Below are 19,863 nucleotides of genomic sequence, written 5' to 3' on the forward strand. Positions count from 1 at the left end.
GCGTGGTATGGTGAAGGACCTTCCTCAATATCGAAACTCGTTACCGGACTCCCAAAGAGCAGGATTCGACAAGTTTATGTCCAACCTGTCTCAATTGCGGTTGTACCTATTCCATGCAGTGTACGACGCCTTTGAGCTGGTTTCGAGGGTGTCGGCCCTCGCGGTGGCCATGCGCCGCTTGGCCTGGCTTCGCACCCTCGACATGGACCCAAACCTGCAGGAACGCCTGGCAGACTTGCCTTGTGTGGGGTCCGAGTTATTCGACGAGTCATTGGACGCGGCGACCAAGCGCTTGTCGGAACAGGAGCGCTCTCTAGCATCCCTGGTCCGCCCCAAACCTAGGCCCCCGCCGCAGAAACCCTTTCGGCCTCCGCCGCGCCGATACCCTCAGAAGTCGACCCCGGCTTTCTCGAGACCGCCTCCGAGACGTCCGTCTCAGCGAGGCAGAGGGGGACAACCCCAAGCCCCGGCGCAGGGCCCTTCTAAGCCAGCGCCTTCCTTTTGACGGGCTGAGCGGATGGGGCGGGTTCCCCTCCGCACTTTCACAAGAACCCCTTCCTATCGGGGGCCGTCTTCGGTCCTTCCGGGAGGCATGGACCGGGATTACCTCAGACGCTTGGGTGCTCCGGATCGTCTCCGAGGGCTACTCGCTCAACTTTGTGTCCTCGCCGCCGGACAGTCCCCCAAGTTTAGTCCCCTGCAACCGTTCGCAGCTACCGACCCTTATAACCGAAGCCAAAGCCCTCTTGAAGCTTCGGGCGGTCGAGCCGGTCCCCAAGGACCAGTGGGGTACGGGGTTTTACTCCCGCTACTTCTTGGTCCCAAAAAAGACCGGGGACCTGCGCCCCATACTGGACCTCAGGAAGCTCAACAAATTCCTGGCCCGGGAGAAGTTTCGAATGCTATCTCTCCCGGTTCTGTATCCCCTCTTGGAGGAAGGGGACTGGATGTGCTCCCTCGACCTGAAGGAAGCATACACCCATGTTCCGGTGCACCCCGCCTGTCGAAGATTCTTACGATTCCAGGTGGGGGACCTCCACCTCCAGTACAGGGTACTGCCCTTCGGCCTGGCCGCGTCCCCACGAGTATTCACGAAGTGCATGGTGGTGGTTGCAGCAGCCCTCAGGTCGCGTGGACTTCACGTGTTCCCTTACCTGGACGATTGGCTCATCAAAGCCCCGACCAGGGAGGGGGTTATCTCAGCGACCCGACAGTCTATTGCCTTCCTGCAAACTCTCGGGTTCGAGATAAACTTTCCAAAGTCTCAGTTGAGACCGTCGCAGTCTCTTCAATTCATAGGTGCGGTGCTGGACACGGTGCGCCTACGCTCCTACCTGCCGACCCAGCGGTTGGAAGCCCTGGTACGGATGAGCCACCAGGTCTCTCAACTGTCGAAGGTGTCGGCCAAGCGCATGATGATGCTGCTGGGCCATATGGCCTCGACGGTACATGTCACGCCGTTTGCGAGGCTACATCTGAGGATCCCTCAGTGGACCCTCGCGTCCCAGTGGCGTCAGGAGTGCGACCCTGTGTCTCGCCTCATTTCGGTGACTCCGCCCTTGCGGAAATCGCTGCGTTGGTGGACAGACTCTTCAAATCTGTCCATGGGGCTATTATTCCGCACTCCGCCTTTTCGCAAGGTCCTGACCACGGACTCCTCGGAGTACGCGTGGGGAGCCCACCTCGACGGTCTTCGCACGCAGGGCCTGTGGTCGGCAGAAGACCGTCAGTGTCACATCAACGTGCTAGAGCTGCGGGCCATCTTCCTAGCACTTCGAGCCTTCGTTCACATATTGCAGGACCAGGTGGTCCTCGTCCGCACGGACAATCAGGTGGCAATGTATTATGTGAACAAGCAGGGAGGAACGGGGTCATGGCCCCTCTGCTCCGAAGCTCTTCGCCTCTGGGAGTGGGCGGCCTCCCGGAACATCTTCCTCCGGGCGGTCTACATCCAAGGAGAACGGAATTGCCTGGCGGACAAACTCAGTCGACTTCTGCAACCGCACGAGTGGACTCTACACTCAGCAGTTCTACGCGAGGTTTTCGCTCGCTGGGGAACGCCACAGGTGGATCTGTTTGCCTCTCCGGAGACACGCAAACTACCACTATATTGTTCTCGGATGTACTCGCAGGACCGTCTGGAAGCGGATGCCTTCCTACTCGACTGGGAAGGGAGGTTCCTGTACGCATTCCCTCCGTTCCCTCTGATCATGCGAACGCTGGTACACCTAAAATCGTCCACGGCCACGATGATTCTCATAGCACCTCGGTGGCCGCGTCAGCACTGGTTCTCCCTGCTGCTCCAACTCAGTGCCAGGGAGCCTCTTCCCCTGCCTGTCTCTCCTTCTCTGCTGTCTCAGAGTCAAGGATCCATGTTACATCCCAATCTGCAGTCATTGCACCTGACAGCCTGGTTTCTTGTTCCCTGACTCCTCCGGACCTGTCTCAATCGGTGAAGGAGGTGTTGGAAGCCTCCCGCAAGATCTCGACGAGGCTTTGCTATGCGCAGAAATGGACCAGGTTTTCCACCTGGTGCTCGTCTTTTCACCTGGATCCGGTATCAGTTCCGGTATCCTCGGTTTTAGAATATTTGTTTCATTTGTCGCGCTCCGGCTTGAAAACCACTTCGGTGCGGGTTCACCTCAGTGCGATTTCTGCTTTCCACCAACCTCTGGAGGGACGCCCTCTGTCACTCCATCCCTTGGTGACACGCTTCATGAAAGGGTTACTCAGGATTTGTCCCCCTCTTAAGCCTCCGTCTGTCGTGTGGAATTTGAATGTGGTTCTGGCTCAACTGATGAAACCCCCGTTTGAGCCACTCAACAAGTCCCTCTTGAAATTTCTGACTTGGAAGGCGGTGTTTCTAATTGCCCTCACCTCCGCCAGGCGGATTGGGGAGTTGCAAGCCTTGGTTGCGGACCCTCCTTTCACTGTCTTTCATCACGACAAGGTGGTCCTCCGCACCCATCCTAAGTTTTTACCTAAAGTTGTTTCGGACTTCCACCTCAATCAGTCCATCGTCCTTCCTGTGTTCTTCCCGAAGCCCCACTCCCATCCTGGCGAGACGGCGCTTCACACGCTTGACTGTAAGAGGGCGTTGGCATATTATCTTCAACGCACCAGGCCTCATCGGAAGGTTCCTCAATTGTTTTTGTCCTTCGATCCCAATCGATTAGGGCATCCAGTTTCCAAGCGCACTCTGTCTAACTGGTTGGCCGCTTGCATTTCCTTTTGCTACGCTCAGGCTGGCCTTCCTCCCCCGGGTCGAGTCACGGGGCACAAGGTCCGAGCGATGGCAGCTTCGATAGCTTTCCTCCGATCCACCCCGATGGAGGACATATGTAAGGCTGCCACTTGGTCTTCGGTTCATACATTCACCTCTCATTACTGTCTGGACACTTTATCCAGGAGTGACGGCCGGTTTGGCCAGTCAGTTTTGCAAAATATGTTTTCCTAAATTGCCATCCTCCCACCTGCCCCTTTTTGGTTAGCTTGGAGGTCACCCACATGTGAGAATATCATGCCTGCTTGTCCTGGGATAAAGCACAGTTACTTACCGTAACAGGTGTTATCCAGGGACAGCAGGCATATATTCTCACAACCCGCCCGCCTCCCCGGGGATGGCTTCCTTGCTAGTTATGGAACTGAGGACCACGAGGTGGGATGCGCCCTCTAGTGGGCGAGAAGGCACGCACATGCGTGGTGCAGTGTGCAAACTTGAAACTTTAATCAAGTTTGCTTGAAAAGCTGTCCGCGCCGGGGCTCCGTAGATGACGTCACCCCCACCCACATGTGAGAATATATGCCTGCTGTCCCTGGATAACACCTGTTACGGTAAGTAACTGTGCTTTTTGGGCAGTTTGGAAGTGAGCCCTAATACCCCCCTCTTAAAATCCCGAAATCGCTGTGTTCTAGTGGTTTCTGTGCTTTCTTTATCCGGAGTCTTTTTTTTGTTTTTGTAAATTACACCCACGGTGGTCATTGTGGATTTTCTCAATTTTAATTTAAAGTTATTTTTGGCCTCTACAAGCTTCGTTTTTGAAAGAAAACTACTGATTGACTCCCTAGGGCAGGATTCTTTGGATTCATGCCCCATTTTTGGTGGATGGCTGTCCGGCAAGTGCCCATGTTCTACGAGTGCTTTGGTATGGGAGGGAGCGAAATCTTATTGGTCCAAATTTCCTCAACCTGTGAAGGGAGTCCTGCTGTTCTTTCTGGCCAAGAGCTCCCGAAAAAGTCAAAAGGGGTCCCTGTGGATATTACCCTTGTGGCCCCATTGAAACACAGCCGTGATTCGTCATCCAAAGTTCACAAGTCCTCCAAAGTTCTAAGAAGGATCCACAGGAGCCAGCTCCTGTCCCAAGTGATGAGTTATTTTCCCCAGAATTTATTAACATGATGTATCAAGCTTATTTGGCAAAAGAAAAGGCACCTTCTGGGTTTCCTTAGGCATCCTCTCTGCTACGGGGGTCCTCCCTTTCCCAGGACATGGGTGTCAAGCCCATTCTCCCTGAGGTGTCCCAAGCTGTGGCACCAGAGGATCCTGTGGATAACCTGGATGCTCTGACTATCCCTTTACTCACGCAGACTGGCACTACTATTGAGGGAGATGTTACAATGCTCGCGGATCTCCAGGATCCGGATCTGGATGGGTTCCTGGATCTGGGTAAGGATCTCATAGTGTGGAGATTTTTCAAACCTGCAAACCTGGTTGATTTGATATCTGGGTCCATCCAGGATTTAAAGTTGAAGGTTGATCAGTCTGCTTCTTCAACATGCTTTCTTATGAGTAACAAAAAACTGCAATCTGCCACCTTCCCTGATCATCTGGACATAGTCAAGATGCCCATGGGCATTTGGGAGGTGCCTGAGGGTCCCTTGAAATGCACCGGAACCATGTCCAGGCCCTACCCGGTGGCACAAGTTACTAAGCGTACTTCTCTTCCCAGTGATGGTAGGTTAGTGATGAAGGATGCCCAGGACCACAGAGTGGACTTTATCCTCAAGCTCCTCTTTGACTTGGTGACTTCCTCTTTTGTGGCCAGCTTGTCATTTGAAACACCGCCATGATCCTGACACTATCGTGATCTGGGATCTCACCATTCTGATCTCAGGGTGGATTACATGGTGGATGCCTTGTATGACATTTTCAGAGTGTTTAGCAAGCTATTGGCCTATTCTTTTTTGGCATGTAAGATGTTGTGGATCCATCAGTGGTCTGGTGACTCATCATCTAAGGCGACCCTGAGCAGATTGCCTTTCACAGGGCAATTGCTGTTTGGCAAAGGTTTGGACAACCTTATGGCTAGTGTGCACCATAGACCTAAGTCCTTGCCAAATAATAGGCCTCGATCCTCTAGGGCAGAGGTAAGCAATTCTGGTCCTTGAGAGTCATAGGCAGGCCAGGTTTTTAGGATATCCACAATGAATATACAGTATATGAGATAGATTTGTTTCTCAAGGAGGAAGTGCATGCAAATCCATCTCTTGCATATTTATTGTGGATATCCTGAAAACCTGACCTGCCTGTGGCTCTTGAGGACCAGAATTGCTTACCCCTGCCCTAGGGGATCAGGGCACCCTAATTTTTGCCCCTTCAGATGTTCCTGTCAGTACTGTAGGGGCTCCTTAGGGAAGCATTCTTCTCAATCAGTCAGAGGTTCAGTGGCTCCTGGTTCTAGCTATTGAGAGGGAGCCCATCTGACTGCAGCCTCTCAGAAACAGTTCTAATGCCAGGCCTCTGGCTGCTCATCGCAGATCAAGGGGGTGGCTTTCAGCTTTTCTGGCAGAGTGGAAGGCTATCACCATGGACAGTTTGGTTCTGGAGGTTCTTCAAGATGGCTGCAAGTTCAAGTTTTATCGTCCCCTCGCAGAGTTTTTTTCTGGAGTCCCTTGCAGGGAGGCCATAAAAGGCAGGTGGAGGCCACAGTCCAAAGATTGCTGGACATTATGGCCATAGAGCCCAATCTGGAGCATGACTCGGGCTCTGGCAGATCGTCTATATACGTCTATATATATCGTCTATATGTGATTGTGTGAAAAAGAGGTTCTGAAGACTGGAGGCCGATCCTGGACTTGAAAGCGATCAATGTGGCCCTGAGAGTTCCTTGTTTCCGGATGGAAACTGTGCTTTTGGTGATCGCCTCCGTGGCTCTGGGAGAATTATTAGCTTCACTGAATTTGACGGAGGCGTATCACCATATTCCTCTCTCTCTGGAACACAGGAGGTACTTGAGATTCCATATCCTGCAGAAGCATTACCAGTTTGCAGCGCTGCCCTTCGGGTTGGCAACTGCATCCTGGACCTTCACCAAGGTGACGGAGCTAGTGGCGCTTACCTGCAGATCCAAGGAGTCCTAGTCCACCCGTATCTGGACAACTGATTGATCAGGGTTCTGTCGGAGTCCGAGGGGCATCAGGTGGTTTGCTAGGTTGTCCAACTGCTTCAGCACCTGGGCTGAGTGATCGGCTTTTGAAAGAGTCACCTTGAGCTGATGCAGGACTTGGAATACTTGGGAGTTCGATTCCACTCGGGTATGAACAATTCCCAATCGCTCTTGCCCAATTCTGTCTCCACAGTCAATATGGTTGCTGTGACTTCCAGCTGAGGTTTCCTAAGGTTGCAGCAGTCAATTTGAGATTGCTTCTGCCCGTGCCAGTCATTCCTACCTGTGCCGACTTCAATCCTAAAAATGCTGCCAGACCTCCAGCAGCAATCTTGTTAATCTGTTGCAGGAAGTCACAAGAGCCATTTTGACTGTGGAGACCACTAGAGCGGTGATAGGCCTGGATGAGTCCAGAAGGCGGGTAGTGGGAGCTATTTTCTTTCAGAGATGGGATGGCGGCTAGACTGGGTCAGGCTGGTCTTTGGCCAAAACCAAGCAGTAAATTTCAGTTGCATGTTTGGTTTCGGCTGAAACCAAAGAAACAGGTTTGTCACCTTCTAGCAGAAACTTTTCCCTGCCAGGGCTGAGTTAGAGAATGACACGGGGACAAATTTTTTCCCATCCCGACCCTGTGAGTTCTTTCCTGCCCCTGCCTCATTCCTGCAAGCTCTGTCCTCATCTGCACAAGCCTCAAAACACTTTAAAATCATAAGTGTTCGAGGCTTGTTTATGTTTATTATAATTTGTTATACCGCATCACCATATTAGACCTCAGCGGTTTACATTCTAAATTATATCAAATACCAACCTCAGCGGTTTACATTCTGAATTATATTAAATAATAATAATAATGAGAACTTTGTACAAATAAAAGAAAAAAAGAGCAGACAATCTTGAGTTCAAATTGAAAGAAAGAGAAGAGAATAACAGCAGAGAAAGAATCCGAGAGTAAGGAAAAATAAATAGATAAATAAAATATTAATAAGATTTTCTCATAAACTGGACAGATCAATCAATCAATAAATAATAACAAAAACAAGTATAATAAAAAGAGAGAAAAATAATGGGAAATAATTTAAAATATCTCATTAAGGCAGCTTGGTCTTCACAGCAGGACAACTTCTGCAATCAGGATGGCAAGGGAAGGCACCACTGCCCAGGTCCAGGAGCAGCCGAAAGTAGGATAACTGAAGAAGTTCACAGAGGCAGGAGGGGCCGAAGGCAGCAGGTCGAGAGAAGTAGGACTCTTCAGTCAGCCACCTCTGATAGGGCTGATTTGCTGGCTGTATGCTGCATTGGTAGGGGGCTTGCGTAACTCCTGTCTCCGGCTCTGTCGTTGTTGGACTCCGTGGCTTTTAACAGGAGCACTAGCACGTAGGATGCCCTCGCAGGCTGCCTCCTCCATTGACACTCACAGTGCACCACTCTCACCCCTTCTAGCTGAAAATCAATCTCCCCACAGCTGACCTCCATCACCTCAGGAACTCTCCGACCCTACCAGATGTAGGAATATGGACACTCCACAAAAGAACTCCAATCCTGCCCACTGGCATTGAGGCCGCAGGTAAAAAAGACCTTGGCTAAAGATTAACAGTTCAAGGCCTCTAGGTTCTATAACTGTCAAACTTTAGTGATTTTCTGACTCACCCAGGGTAAAAATTAAAAGTAAAATGAACAGAACAACATAAAACTATAAAGTAGATGAAAGAAACAAAATAAAGTTAAAACCACCAAAATAAAACTAAAAATTAAAAACAAAAGAGGGAGACACTGAAGCCCAGGTCTTACTCGGACAGCATTCTAGAATTAGAAATGTGTGGTTAAGGCAAAACTTACAAGAATGGGGCAGTGACAGGGATAGCAATAAAACTCACAGAGACGGGACGGGAAAATTGAATTCCTGTAGGGCCGGGACAAATTTGTCACCGTGTCATTCTCTAGGCCACAAGTGTCAAACTCAAGGACTGTGGGCTGAATTTGGCCCGCCTGGCTGTTTTATGCGGCCCACAGTGCGATCAATATGGCATTTTCATTGCCACTCCAAGTGTTATCTTCTGGCTGGCTTCCTCTTCCTCACTGCCGCAGTGCACAAAGCCACAGGTGGCGGCTCCTACGTACATCCTGCACCTGAACCGGAAGCCTTCTCTCTGATGTTGCAACATCATAGGGAAGGCTTCTGGATGAGTCGCGGGATGCGTGAGGAGCCACCGCATGTGGATTTGTGCACAATGCAGCAGTGAGGAAGAGGGAGCCGGCCAGAAGGCAAGACACCCAATGGAGGGAGGCATCTAGTTAAAGCACAGCACATCATAGCACAGCAAGGAGGGAGGGAGACAACAAAGGTAGAGGGAATTATTTTATTTTCAATTTAATGATTGAATTGTGTCAATTTTGAGAATTTTCATCTGCTGTCTATATTTTGCACTGTTCAGGAAGAAATACATTTGTTTCTTTTTCTCTGGGGTTGCATTTCATGCAGAGTCTTGAATCTTAGGGTTTCATTTATATATATTAGTACTTTTAGTTTTTGGTCCTGTATTTGCATAGGGGCTATCTGTGTTCTGGTAGGAATGAATGTTGAGAAGCACACAGTCTGCTTTGTGTAGTTTAATTTTGTGGTTAACATAATGATGAGTTGTTAATAAGATTATATTGTGTGTATATATGAAAAATGAATGGAAAAAATGGTGTTACAATTAGTAGTATTATGGGGGCGGGATCTGGGGCGGAGATGGGCGGGGTCTGGCCCGCGACATAGCCTGTGTTTTGGATTTCAGCCCCTTAATGTGATTGAGTTTGACACCCCTGCTCTAGGCTATCCTCAGCACCCCCATTTGGCCTGAAAAACAGAAATGAGCTTTGTAAATCAAAGCCTGTCTCCTTCAGATAGTGCAAAATACTATCTCTAAATCACTAAACTGCTCCATAAAGAGAATGATATGCTTGCTATATTCTGTTTGCCTGCAATATGACAGCTCTCTTGAGTTTTGTCTTTATATTAGTGGGGATGTAAGCCTTGTTACTCACTAGTTCAAACACTAAATACATTTTTAACTAGTATTTGGCTTTGATTTTTGTGGTTTAGGGACAGAAATATTTTGGTTTATTCTCCATTATAAGGCCTGTACCTCTTTTGATTTCAATAAATAATCATGCTTGTTTTCCTGGGTATCCAAGTATTTATAGCATAGAAATCCCCTATGACTGAGAATAGATTATATCTATACAACCCTCTCATTTCTGCTTTTAGGGGTTGCCGCTTTATCTTAAGTGCAGTATGGGCTGGGCTAGCCAGCGTGAGGAACTGGCATTAGGAATCCACATCTGACCTATTTGGCTGAGTTTTAATTACCATTTTATATACTGACTAGTGTTTAAGCCCGTTACATTAATGGTTGCTAGAATAGATGTGTAAACATTTAGCACAATGGGGCACTGAGGCCTTTCTTTCTTTGCTTCCTGCTCCCCCTGTCCAGCAGCACCCCTTCCCTGTTCCCCCTGTCCAGCAGTAGCCCTTCTCCATCCCTCCTGTCCAGTAGTACCCCTTCTCCCTTCCCTGCCTCCCCCTGTCCAGCATCCGCTAGCCCAGGCAGCCTTGGGGCTTTTGATAGGCTGGCCTAGCAAATGCCCCGCTGCTGCTGGTCCAGGGTGAGAAGAAGAGGCATCCCGGCAGCGTAGTCAGAAGGTAGGAAGTCAGCCGGCATCTTGAGATTGGGGCAAAAGGAAGGAAATCAGCTGAGGCAGGCACTGCGCATGTGCAGCATGAAGCACGGAGTTTGAATTGCGCATGTGCGCTAAGGATTTTATTATAGCGGATTATTACAGATTTTAATAATTCTACTTTGCAAAATTAGAAATTATTAAGCTTTAGTTTTATATATACTTTTAATATGTGCATTGCCTGGAGCAATCTCTTGCAAATTAAGGAGGTAGTTTTATATTTAAATTTAAGACAATTTTAAAGGTTAACTATATTTTTGTTTTGTAGGTTTGTTTTGGAACAATACAATGCACTCTCCTGGCTGACCTGTGACCCTGCAACCCAGGACAGACGATCCTGTCTACCCATTCATTTTGTGGTGCTGACCCAGTTATATAACTTTATCATGAATATGCTGTGATATTCATTGGAGAACATGGGAAGGGGATAGGATTTCCATTGCAGGCCCTTCTTGGTGCAAGTCTTTTGTGATAGGGTATTTTTCTTGTTACTTCATCAAATATTGTTTTGACATGGGGAACAGTGGGATTCAGCTCTGTTCCCCTGCTACATTTTATTGACTACACAAGCTTTTGAGAATGAAGATTATTGATCAGAGGAAAATCATAACATGGAGCAAAAGAAAAAAAAATCTTTAACATCACAGTATTTGTGAAGAGTAATGAGCCAATAGTACCCAGTCATGCTCAATGAACATTAAAAGCATGGGGATTAGAAGAGAACTAAAGGAACAATAAGGAGTTTCAATATATGGCCTCAGAGCATCAAGATGATATATTGGATTATAATACCTAATATTGATATTCAAAAATGCCTGCATCTCTTATTTATTGTAAGTTTTTAAATGTATAAATTGTCTTATATTTCTTAACCTTTTATAAAAAAAATTTCCTAGAAGGTTTATACTGCCTTCTTGCTTTAAAGCAATTGGTCTAAAATATATGTAATCGTCTTAATTAAAAGTTGCAGTAGCTTGCTTTTAGAGTATTATTTTTTGTAAGGGAGTGGGTGGGAAGGGGGGACAGTGAATTTGTATTGTCTTGATGTACAGTTTAATGGGTATGCAGGGGTTAATGTCCATACCATTGTGTGTGGGGGATTTACAGCTAAGCTGTAGTTGCAGAGTATATGTACAGTAAAATGAAGTTCACTGTGTTTATAAATTGAATTGGGGGGGGGGGAAGAAGGTACCGGTCTTAACAGAATTTTATATCAGACCTTTACAAACCGAGCAACATGACTGCAATATGAGTGCTATTATTTGTGGTGAGAATAAAATAAACAAATGCTTCAGTTTAATTTTTGTAATCTGGTTCAGGGCTGTGACTAGTTTTTCAGACCTTGTCACATAACACTGAAACGTGGTGGGAGATGAGGAAAGAATTGCTATCACCCAATTTTGTGGATAATCAAATATGTCTACTACAAAATGTGAGAGGTGTCCTGGATGTGTCTGATCAGGTAGAACACCAAAGCATAGAGCAGGCAAAATTAAACTCGTACAAAGTTTGAAATTATAGCTCAGCTCTTGCCATTTTACAAATAGATATTCAGAGATTGCTGTGTTTTTGTTTGTTTTATTTTTAAACAATGTGGTGTAAATAGGCCCTCTCTCAGTGAATAGTGCTATTCTTATTTGATTCCATTCATGAAGGAATTTTTTCCTGACTTTCTTAAAATTTGGATTCCCCTGTATGTGTTCATAAGGAAGTATATCTTGTACAGCTCCTCTGTCTGTGTACCTGCTGCCAATACTTGGGCAACAGAAAGCAGCTGGTGTTTATAACATGCAATTCAGTATTGCTTGCTGGTGTTCAGGTTTTGGAAATACAAAACTGGTTACCTGAAGTATCGGTTTCATATGGAATCACATGACCTCATGGAATTGTATATATAAAATTAGCAATTTTTGTTTTTGTATAAAGAAACTGTACAAGTGGTGCCGGATTTTCATTCATTTCTTCAGAACAATATTGGTGCAATCAGAAAAAGTCAGCATATTTTGATATTAAAGCTCACTCCAGCTTGTTTTTTTATTTTTAGATTGTTCCAGCAAACCATCAGCACATTTTATATGGCAATGTAGATATATATATTTTTTAATGTGGATGTTTCAAATGTTGCATCTCATGTTTTTGCTGGGTACAGCAAACCTGTCTTTTCTCTTATTTAATCTATGCTTAACTTTTGCTAGGGACTTAAACTAGGCTTTTAATATCTTAAAGATTCCTCAATAAGCCAGCAGTCCAGTTCCCAATCTATATCTATTTTGATCACAGTATACACACACTGTAGCTTAACAGTGAATTCCTAATTTTTATTAAGTACTGTAGTGTTTTTAGAAAAATCATGAACTAATTCCCCCCTCCCCCGATAAAAGCCTTAGCTAACCATTAGCAGTAATTTGAGGGTTGCTTAAACTCTGATTGGTGTATGTCACTTTTAATTTAAGATTAATTTATTTTCTTAGCATTCATAAACTAGATTGGCAGTGTCCTCAAAGTATCATCCAGTAACAAAAGTAAGATTACTAAAGATTAATACTAAAGCTGGTTAGACAGGTGTATGCATTGAAATAGTATGACTTCCATTATTAGGAATTTCTGTTTCTTCTCAATATTGCCAAATTGCTCCAGCATTTTGTGTACTGTTCAGTAGGATCCATTGACCATCTTTCCAGAGCCGTTAACTAATATCATATTTTTTTCTTATACTTCCTTTTCTTCATTATCCCTTTCACCCTCACAATGAAGGTTTAAAAATGAAAACAAAACATCCCCTCCCCACCTCACACAAACTTCAGCTTATGCCCAGTTAGTTGCAATTTAATTCTGTCTTATGTGTATTCACTTTGGATATTTGTAAATGTTAATTTAGTGTGCATTAAAGGAAGCTAGAGCACTTTTGTTACCAGTTTACAGAATCAAAGATCAGATATCAAATAGTATTTTAAAGTAAAATCAATATAGAGACAAATTTTGATTAGACAAAATAGTAAGTTTGGATTTAGTTTTCTGTAAATGTTTTTACTTATTTACATGAAAATATGAAGATCTGGTTTATAGTAATCCAAACAGTGATTTAACAGCTGCAAATACAAATGACAATTATCAACTCTGATTATTATCATTTCTAGTCGATGTTTTTACATTAACAGCCAGCTGTTTTATTTTCTTCCTGAGTGTTACTAGTTTGCTTTTTCTGAATATATGAATATGAGCAATATGGAATTTTGATGAATTAGAATCCCATGCAAGTGACAACATAACATTGAAAAATGGCATTTTCATAATGTACATTCTGTTGTAAAGACACAGGATTCTGTACAGTAGCTGTTGCTTCCTAATAGTCGCAATCTTTGCAGAGGGATGTCACTCAAAACTCTCAACTCCTCCCCTTCAGCAAAGGAGAACAGTTCCCTTTCAATTTTTTGTGCTGCAAGTGAACTGAGAAGGTGTGTTCTGATCTGTTCTTTTTTCTTTTTATTCTTTTTGAGTATTTTTGCCATTAGTTCCTTTTTACTGCGTTGATTCGGTGCTTGGAGGTTCTCTTTTTGGGTTTACTCCACCAGGAAAAGGTCACAGACTTGCAAGGTCGGTCTGCTCACAGGCCAATCTCTGAGTACCTGTAGAACAAGTCTGCTTTGTGTCCCATCAGGAGCTTGGGTTTGTTTCCCTGGGAGCTTGCTCGCCCACTGATTCATCAGGAGTTTGAGCGCAGCCTACGGGCCCCTGTTTAACAGCCATCTGGGTATTGGGGAGCTGGCTGCAAATTTTCCCCCCCCCCCCACCTGTCGCGTGGATTTTCAGGAGACGGAGTCCTTAGGGTTCGCCTGACCAGCATCCAGAACATATCCAGCAGTGGACTTCTTCCTGGCATTTTCTGAGGCAAAAATCCTTTCCCTGCAGGAAGGCTGCTGCAAGCTGATAGGCACCAGAAGTCACAGTGAGTACTCCCTTTATTCCCTATGTGGAAAATCGAGGGAGAGGGGTATAAAAAAAAGGCTGATTCGAGATTTTCTGGGGTTAGTTATGTTCCCCTCCCCCCCACCTCCTAAATCCCTTTTTCACCATTTTTTTATTTTTCAGGTAGGCTCCAGATTTTTCAGTGATCTTTTTTTCAAGTGCTTTTTTTCTGCCTCAGAACCCCTTGTTTTGCCTAAGGATTATTTGTAATGCATTCCCCAGGCCAATCTAGCCCTAAATCAAGCACTTTTGTGCACATTTGTCAACTAAGGAGCAGCTGTGTCCCACATGTTATGAAACACTAGAGGCAAGGGCAGGATCTTCGTATTCTGCCTCTCCAGTCCTCCAGAACTGGACCAGAACCAGAACCAGAACCAGTCCTCCAGAACCAGAACCCCCAAAAGCCTGGTGTTTGGGGAAAAGATCCCATCTAGAGGTCGCACGCAACAAGGGGGCAAAACACAAGCGCATGGATGAGGTCCTACCACCCCAGTCAGGGGTCCTGCAGGGGTTTTTGGGGTCACCTGACCAGGGATTCTCAGATTTTGTCATTCTCCTGTGGAAAGCCTCTTAACAGGCCTGGGAAGTGGTGCACCATCTCTGAGGGTGCCATTTCTGATATAAGGGGATTCATGTCCTAAGCAGGCTTCTTCACTTCAGAACATGCCAGCTCCGAGCATCACTGACCAGTCAGAGCAGAATTGGGAGGACTGGAAGCCCCCTTCCCATGATTTTGTCGCAAGGATCCACTGTATTCCCGGATGATTTGGGGTCCCTTTCTGAGACCGGAGGTCAGGAAGCTGTGGCAGCTATTGATCCCTCAGTGCATGGTCTTTTCAAGTCTGCTTCCATTTCACATGTCATTTCTGACACCCTCTGAGTTGAAGTTTGATCACCAATAACCCTTCACCTCTGTGTTCCTTTATGAGTTACACTAATGCGCAGACTACCTTTTTTTCAACCCATCCGGACATCACCTCCTTGATCAATGAGAGTCTCCAGTAGGCTCTCTAAAGGTAGCCAAAACTATGTCTAGGCTTTATCCTATGGCTCTGGACTTTCAGCAGCTATTTTCACAGTTGAAAGTGGATTCTGCAGTTATGCAAGTGACTAAGCGTACCTCCCTTCCTAGTAAGAGAACAATGATGCTGAAGGACACACAGGATCTTAAGGTGGAAGTGGTCCTTAAAAGACAGTTTGAAATGCTGGTTTGGGGCATCAAAGCAGAAGTAGCTGCCTCATTTATGGCACAGGCCTGTCATACCAGATTATGGCATAGTCCTTTGGAGCTGGGGGAGGCCTTTCCCCACATGATTATTGAAGGAGTGGATTATGTGGCTGATGCTCTTTATGACATCATTAGAGTCATGAGCAAAGTTTTGACTTACACTGTCTTTGCCCACCGGATGCTCTGGATTAGGCAGTGGACGGATGATTCATCTTCTAAGGCCATTCTCAGATTACCCTTTAAGGGGCAGATGCTTCTCGGCAAAGGTTTTGATGACGTTATGGCCAGCATGACAGATCGCTGTCCCAAATCCTTCTCAGACAGCAGGGTTTGACATTCTGCCAGGAGCAACAGAGGCACTTTTTATTCCTCTGACATTCCTCTTCCCAGAGGCCCTTTCAGGGGACCAGACAGAGATTTGGTAACTACAGGCACCAACAATCTTTGGTTTCCCATGGTGGCTCAGCCAGTAAGAAGCTACAATGATGCCAGGTCAACGGCCTCACCCCCTCGCATTAGCGGGCAGTTATCAGCTTTCTGGAGGAAATGGGAACAGAACTCATCAGATCATTGGGTTCTGGACATTATTTGGAAAGGGCATAGGATAGAATTCTTTCACCCTTCTCCAGATCTGTTCATTGTTTCCCAAACAAGTTGATCAGAAAAGGAAGCCATGGTGCAGCATCTCTTGGAAATACATGCCACAGAAACAGTTCCCAAAAAAGAATCAGGTTCCAGATTGGAAACCTATATTGGACCTTAAGTCTATAAACGAGGCACTAAGAGTTCGTCTCCATACGGAATCAGGGATCTGCTCAGTCATCATGGGTGTATTCCTAGCCTCCTTGGATTTAATGGATGCATATCTTCACATTCCCTTAAGGATCACAAAACACATTTACAAGGTTCTACAGAGTGGATGTGGTGGCTTGAGAGGATGCCGCTTTTGGGTCCTCGGTACTGCAGGCAGGCTCATCTGTTCCTCCCTAGAAATCTGGCACTGCTTTGGTAACGTCAGCTACAATACAGAATCCTATGTCTTTGCAACAGAATGGAAGATTAGGTTCTTACCTCGTTAATCTTCTTTCTGTTATAAGACATACGATTCTGTATGGCCCACCCTGTGCAGACCCTTGATTTGCCTGATTTCTGCCTCAGATATTGCTGGTGTTCATCATGGAATGATTTCTCCCGTCATTTAAGTTTCAGAAGAGATAAACTTAAAGGTGCAGAAAGGCACCTCTTCCCTTTATCCTTTAGGGTTTTTATTGGTTTCCTTGTAACACTTAGCAGGTTGGTTCCTAGCTACTCTTAAGCTTACTTTGTTATGCATTATTGTTGTTGTTGTTAATCATTGCTCTTTTGTCACAAGTTACAGAGCAGAACAAAATATGGTTTGTTGCAGGGGAGGTTCCCTGTGCTCCTCCTCTTTTCTTGTTTTAGTAGAATTCAATTGCTTTGGTACTATCTGAAGGGGAAGCTGTTCTACACTGCTGGAAGGGAAGAGTTGAGTGTTTTGAGTGACACCCTTCTGCAAAGTTCACGACTACTGGGAAGCAACAGCTACAGTTCAGAATCCTATGTTTTATAACACAAAGAAGATTAATGAGGTAAGAACCTAATCTTCCATTCTCTGTATTTTAGAAAGGATATTTTATAAGGGTATAAAGGAGACCCAGGAATAAGATTAAAATAGAAAGCAATGGAGCCAGAAAATGAATAAATTAATATTTTAGTTATAAGTGAATTGCTACATTTTCTGTCCTTTACCACTCATAACCTGGCTCAAGCTCTGAATACTGAATATGTTCTTCACAAATGGCTGCCAAAATAGCTACACACTACTCATAACAGTATTGGTTTCCTGTAACTTAGAAAACTGTGCATCTATCATGAATTTTTGTAAAATAGGCAAGACTCCTGTAAACGTTTTGCAAACTATTCTGTCCATTTAGCTTGAGTTAATACTTATGTGAATTTGACTTTTTAAACCCTGTGCTGTTTTTGGAGAGACTAGTTTGCATGATGAACTGGATTACATGACATGCTTGAACACCAAAATACAATAGTTTTAAACCTTTTTAATCCAAATGTACTCCACAACTGTTGTAAACACAATAATTTTGTGTGCCCATCTCAAACTCTGAGGTAGATACATTGACCCACAGGATTTCCTGTGGGTTTTGAGTTGTTTTTTTTAGCTGCCTTGCACAAATGTTAGCTACCCATGCACAAAAGCTGGGCAACATGCCTTTAGATGAAATGCTACCTTGCCAGCAGTTTTGTGCTGCATCAGCTCCTTATAATAGTTTTTGTACATAGCTGGCTGCCTTTTTTATTTTTTTGCAAAAAAAAAGTGCAGTATATAAAAATTATAACACTGGCATTGTGTTTTTTATGCATTTCTGAACATTTTGCATGTATTTTACATGCATTACTCCCTTTTGTGAAAATATTTGCACTTTGGTACCTTGGCCTTTTTCTATATGCACGATGGACATTTTCTGATTTGTTTTAAAATCCTCTCAACCTCAGCCCTGTCAAATATAGAAAAAGCCTGATTTGAACCCTTAATAAATTTTATAGTTCATATACTACATTTGAATTTGCATGTCCATGTAGTACAGATTCATTGTGCTGCAATATTTCTTTGCTTTGCATTTACTTTTTATAACTGCTTATTAATAACATAACATGAACTAATGAAATACTGTTTGGACACTGCCATGTTACATTTACACATTACTTCAGGTAACAGCAGACCAAAGGAGGCTTTGAAATGTTGCCACCTCATTTGCAGGCATTTAGCATTGCATCAGTCTAATGTGCATAAAGTATCTTGAGGGAAAATATTTTAGTTAATAAAACTGTATTACTTTGTTTAGTTTACTCCTGGAAATTTAATAGTGTATGTGTCTGTTTTAGGCCCCAAATAGGAATACTGTTCTTTTATTTCCAGTTCTAATTGTTTTGATGATTAGTCAAGATATTGTATATCTTCAAATTAAAATGAATTTATCCATTTTCTTTTTAATGGAGTAGGATTTCACTTACAAGAAAATGAATTTGGGACTTTGAAATAAGCCTCTGGTTCATTTTTCAAGCATGGATTTTAGTTTTCAACTAAACTGGATTGCAGGAACTTAAAAACTGCAGCTTATGATGCCATTATCAGATCTGTTGACCTGGAAAACAGATTCATATTAGAATTTTTCAGCACTGATATAAAGTGCCACTGTTCTATTTTTATTTTAAAGTTTCACTGAAGAAAATAGCAGCAAATACTTTTGCTGTTGAATGCCATATACTCTGAGTTGTACAAATTGTGATGGAAGAAATGAAAAGGTTTATACTTTAAAGAAAAATAATTTCAAATGGAATAAATTATTCATGAATCCTTGATTGTGTTGTCTCATTGCATTAGTGTACAATAGCAGGTGACAGATTGTTCTGTTTCAGGGTGAATTTCAAAGCATATTTGTATCTGACATTTAAAGTAATAGATTTTGAAAGTTTAATTTGTAAAGGTTCTCAGGCATTCATAGAGTAAGCACTTTGCTCTCAAAATTATATGAATATACATTTTTTAGGTTTATGCCTACCTTTCCTGATTTTAAAGTAGTTGCTGTTAATATAGTGTACATCTACTTGTAATGGAGACTGCATCTCACTAACTAACAGGCTAAATAATAGTCCGAGAAATATCATATAGAAAACTCTGTCATAAACAATAAACCAAGTTCAGATAAATGAGAAATCAGAATTGAAAACATATTGATTTGTGGCCTATAAATATTAAAAAATAAATGTAAACAAGATAACATAATCCTAGGTACTATTTTCTGAACCAACATAGGGCTAGATTCACTAAGCAAATCGATCGGTTTGCGAGCACTTTGCGACCAGATTTCCCTCCTGCACTATTCACTAACCTGTGTAGCAATTTGATTACAATCCACGCATGCAAATGAGGGTAACTGCATGCAAAATAGGCAGGGACGCGATTTGACTGGGTTTTCCGCTCATCCTGAAAAGCAACTGCTGGGGACCAATCAAAAACATCTTTCCGACTCTGCTCTGCCCTGTGTCTCCTGCCTGCTCGCCCCGATCTCCTACTCTCTGCCGCCTTCCCTGCAGTGCGAGCCTGCAGGTTTAAAGCGGTGCTGCACTCAGCAGTGCAGAAAAGTAAAAAAAAAAACAAAAAACGGCCCCGGCTCGGACGGGCATGCGCAGATCACCTACACATAGTCTGTGCATGTGCGCGGATCGCACACCAGCGATCCAGGCAGACAGATGGGGGGCGTTCCTCCGATTGCCCCATCTGCATATGTTTTTTTGTGAATTCATCGGACCTGCCCACACCGGGCCCGATCGGGCAGGTTAGGAATATTGAGTAGTAAACAGACCAGTTGATGAATACTAATAACTTAGGAAAGACTTTAGAACTGCTTCTCTTCAATGTGTTTAAGCCCGTTACATTAACGGGTGCTAGAGTAGATCCCATCCTATGTCCATAGTGCCCCTTCATATGTCAGTGCCTCCTTCCCATGTCCTTAGTACCCC

The 19,863-nt window shown here is 44.4% G+C and overlaps 1 protein-coding gene across 1 annotated transcript in view; it reads left to right on the forward strand.

Annotated features, from left to right (window-relative positions):
- Nucleotides 1-18,702, forward strand: part of MED13 (mediator complex subunit 13) — a 432,233-nt gene extending 413,531 nt beyond the window's left edge. The window contains exon 30 of the mRNA XM_033922821.1: nt 10,375-18,702. Within this exon, the coding sequence (XP_033778712.1) occupies nt 10,375-10,507 (133 nt within the window). The 3' untranslated portion in view covers nt 10,508-18,702. The remainder of the gene's footprint in view (nt 1-10,374) is intronic.
- Nucleotides 18,703-19,863: the final 1,161 nt, after the last annotated feature.

The sequence above is a fragment of the Geotrypetes seraphini genome, chromosome 15 (genome assembly GCF_902459505.1).
Source record: "Geotrypetes seraphini chromosome 15, aGeoSer1.1, whole genome shotgun sequence".
Taxonomy (NCBI): domain Eukaryota; kingdom Metazoa; phylum Chordata; class Amphibia; order Gymnophiona; family Dermophiidae; genus Geotrypetes; species Geotrypetes seraphini.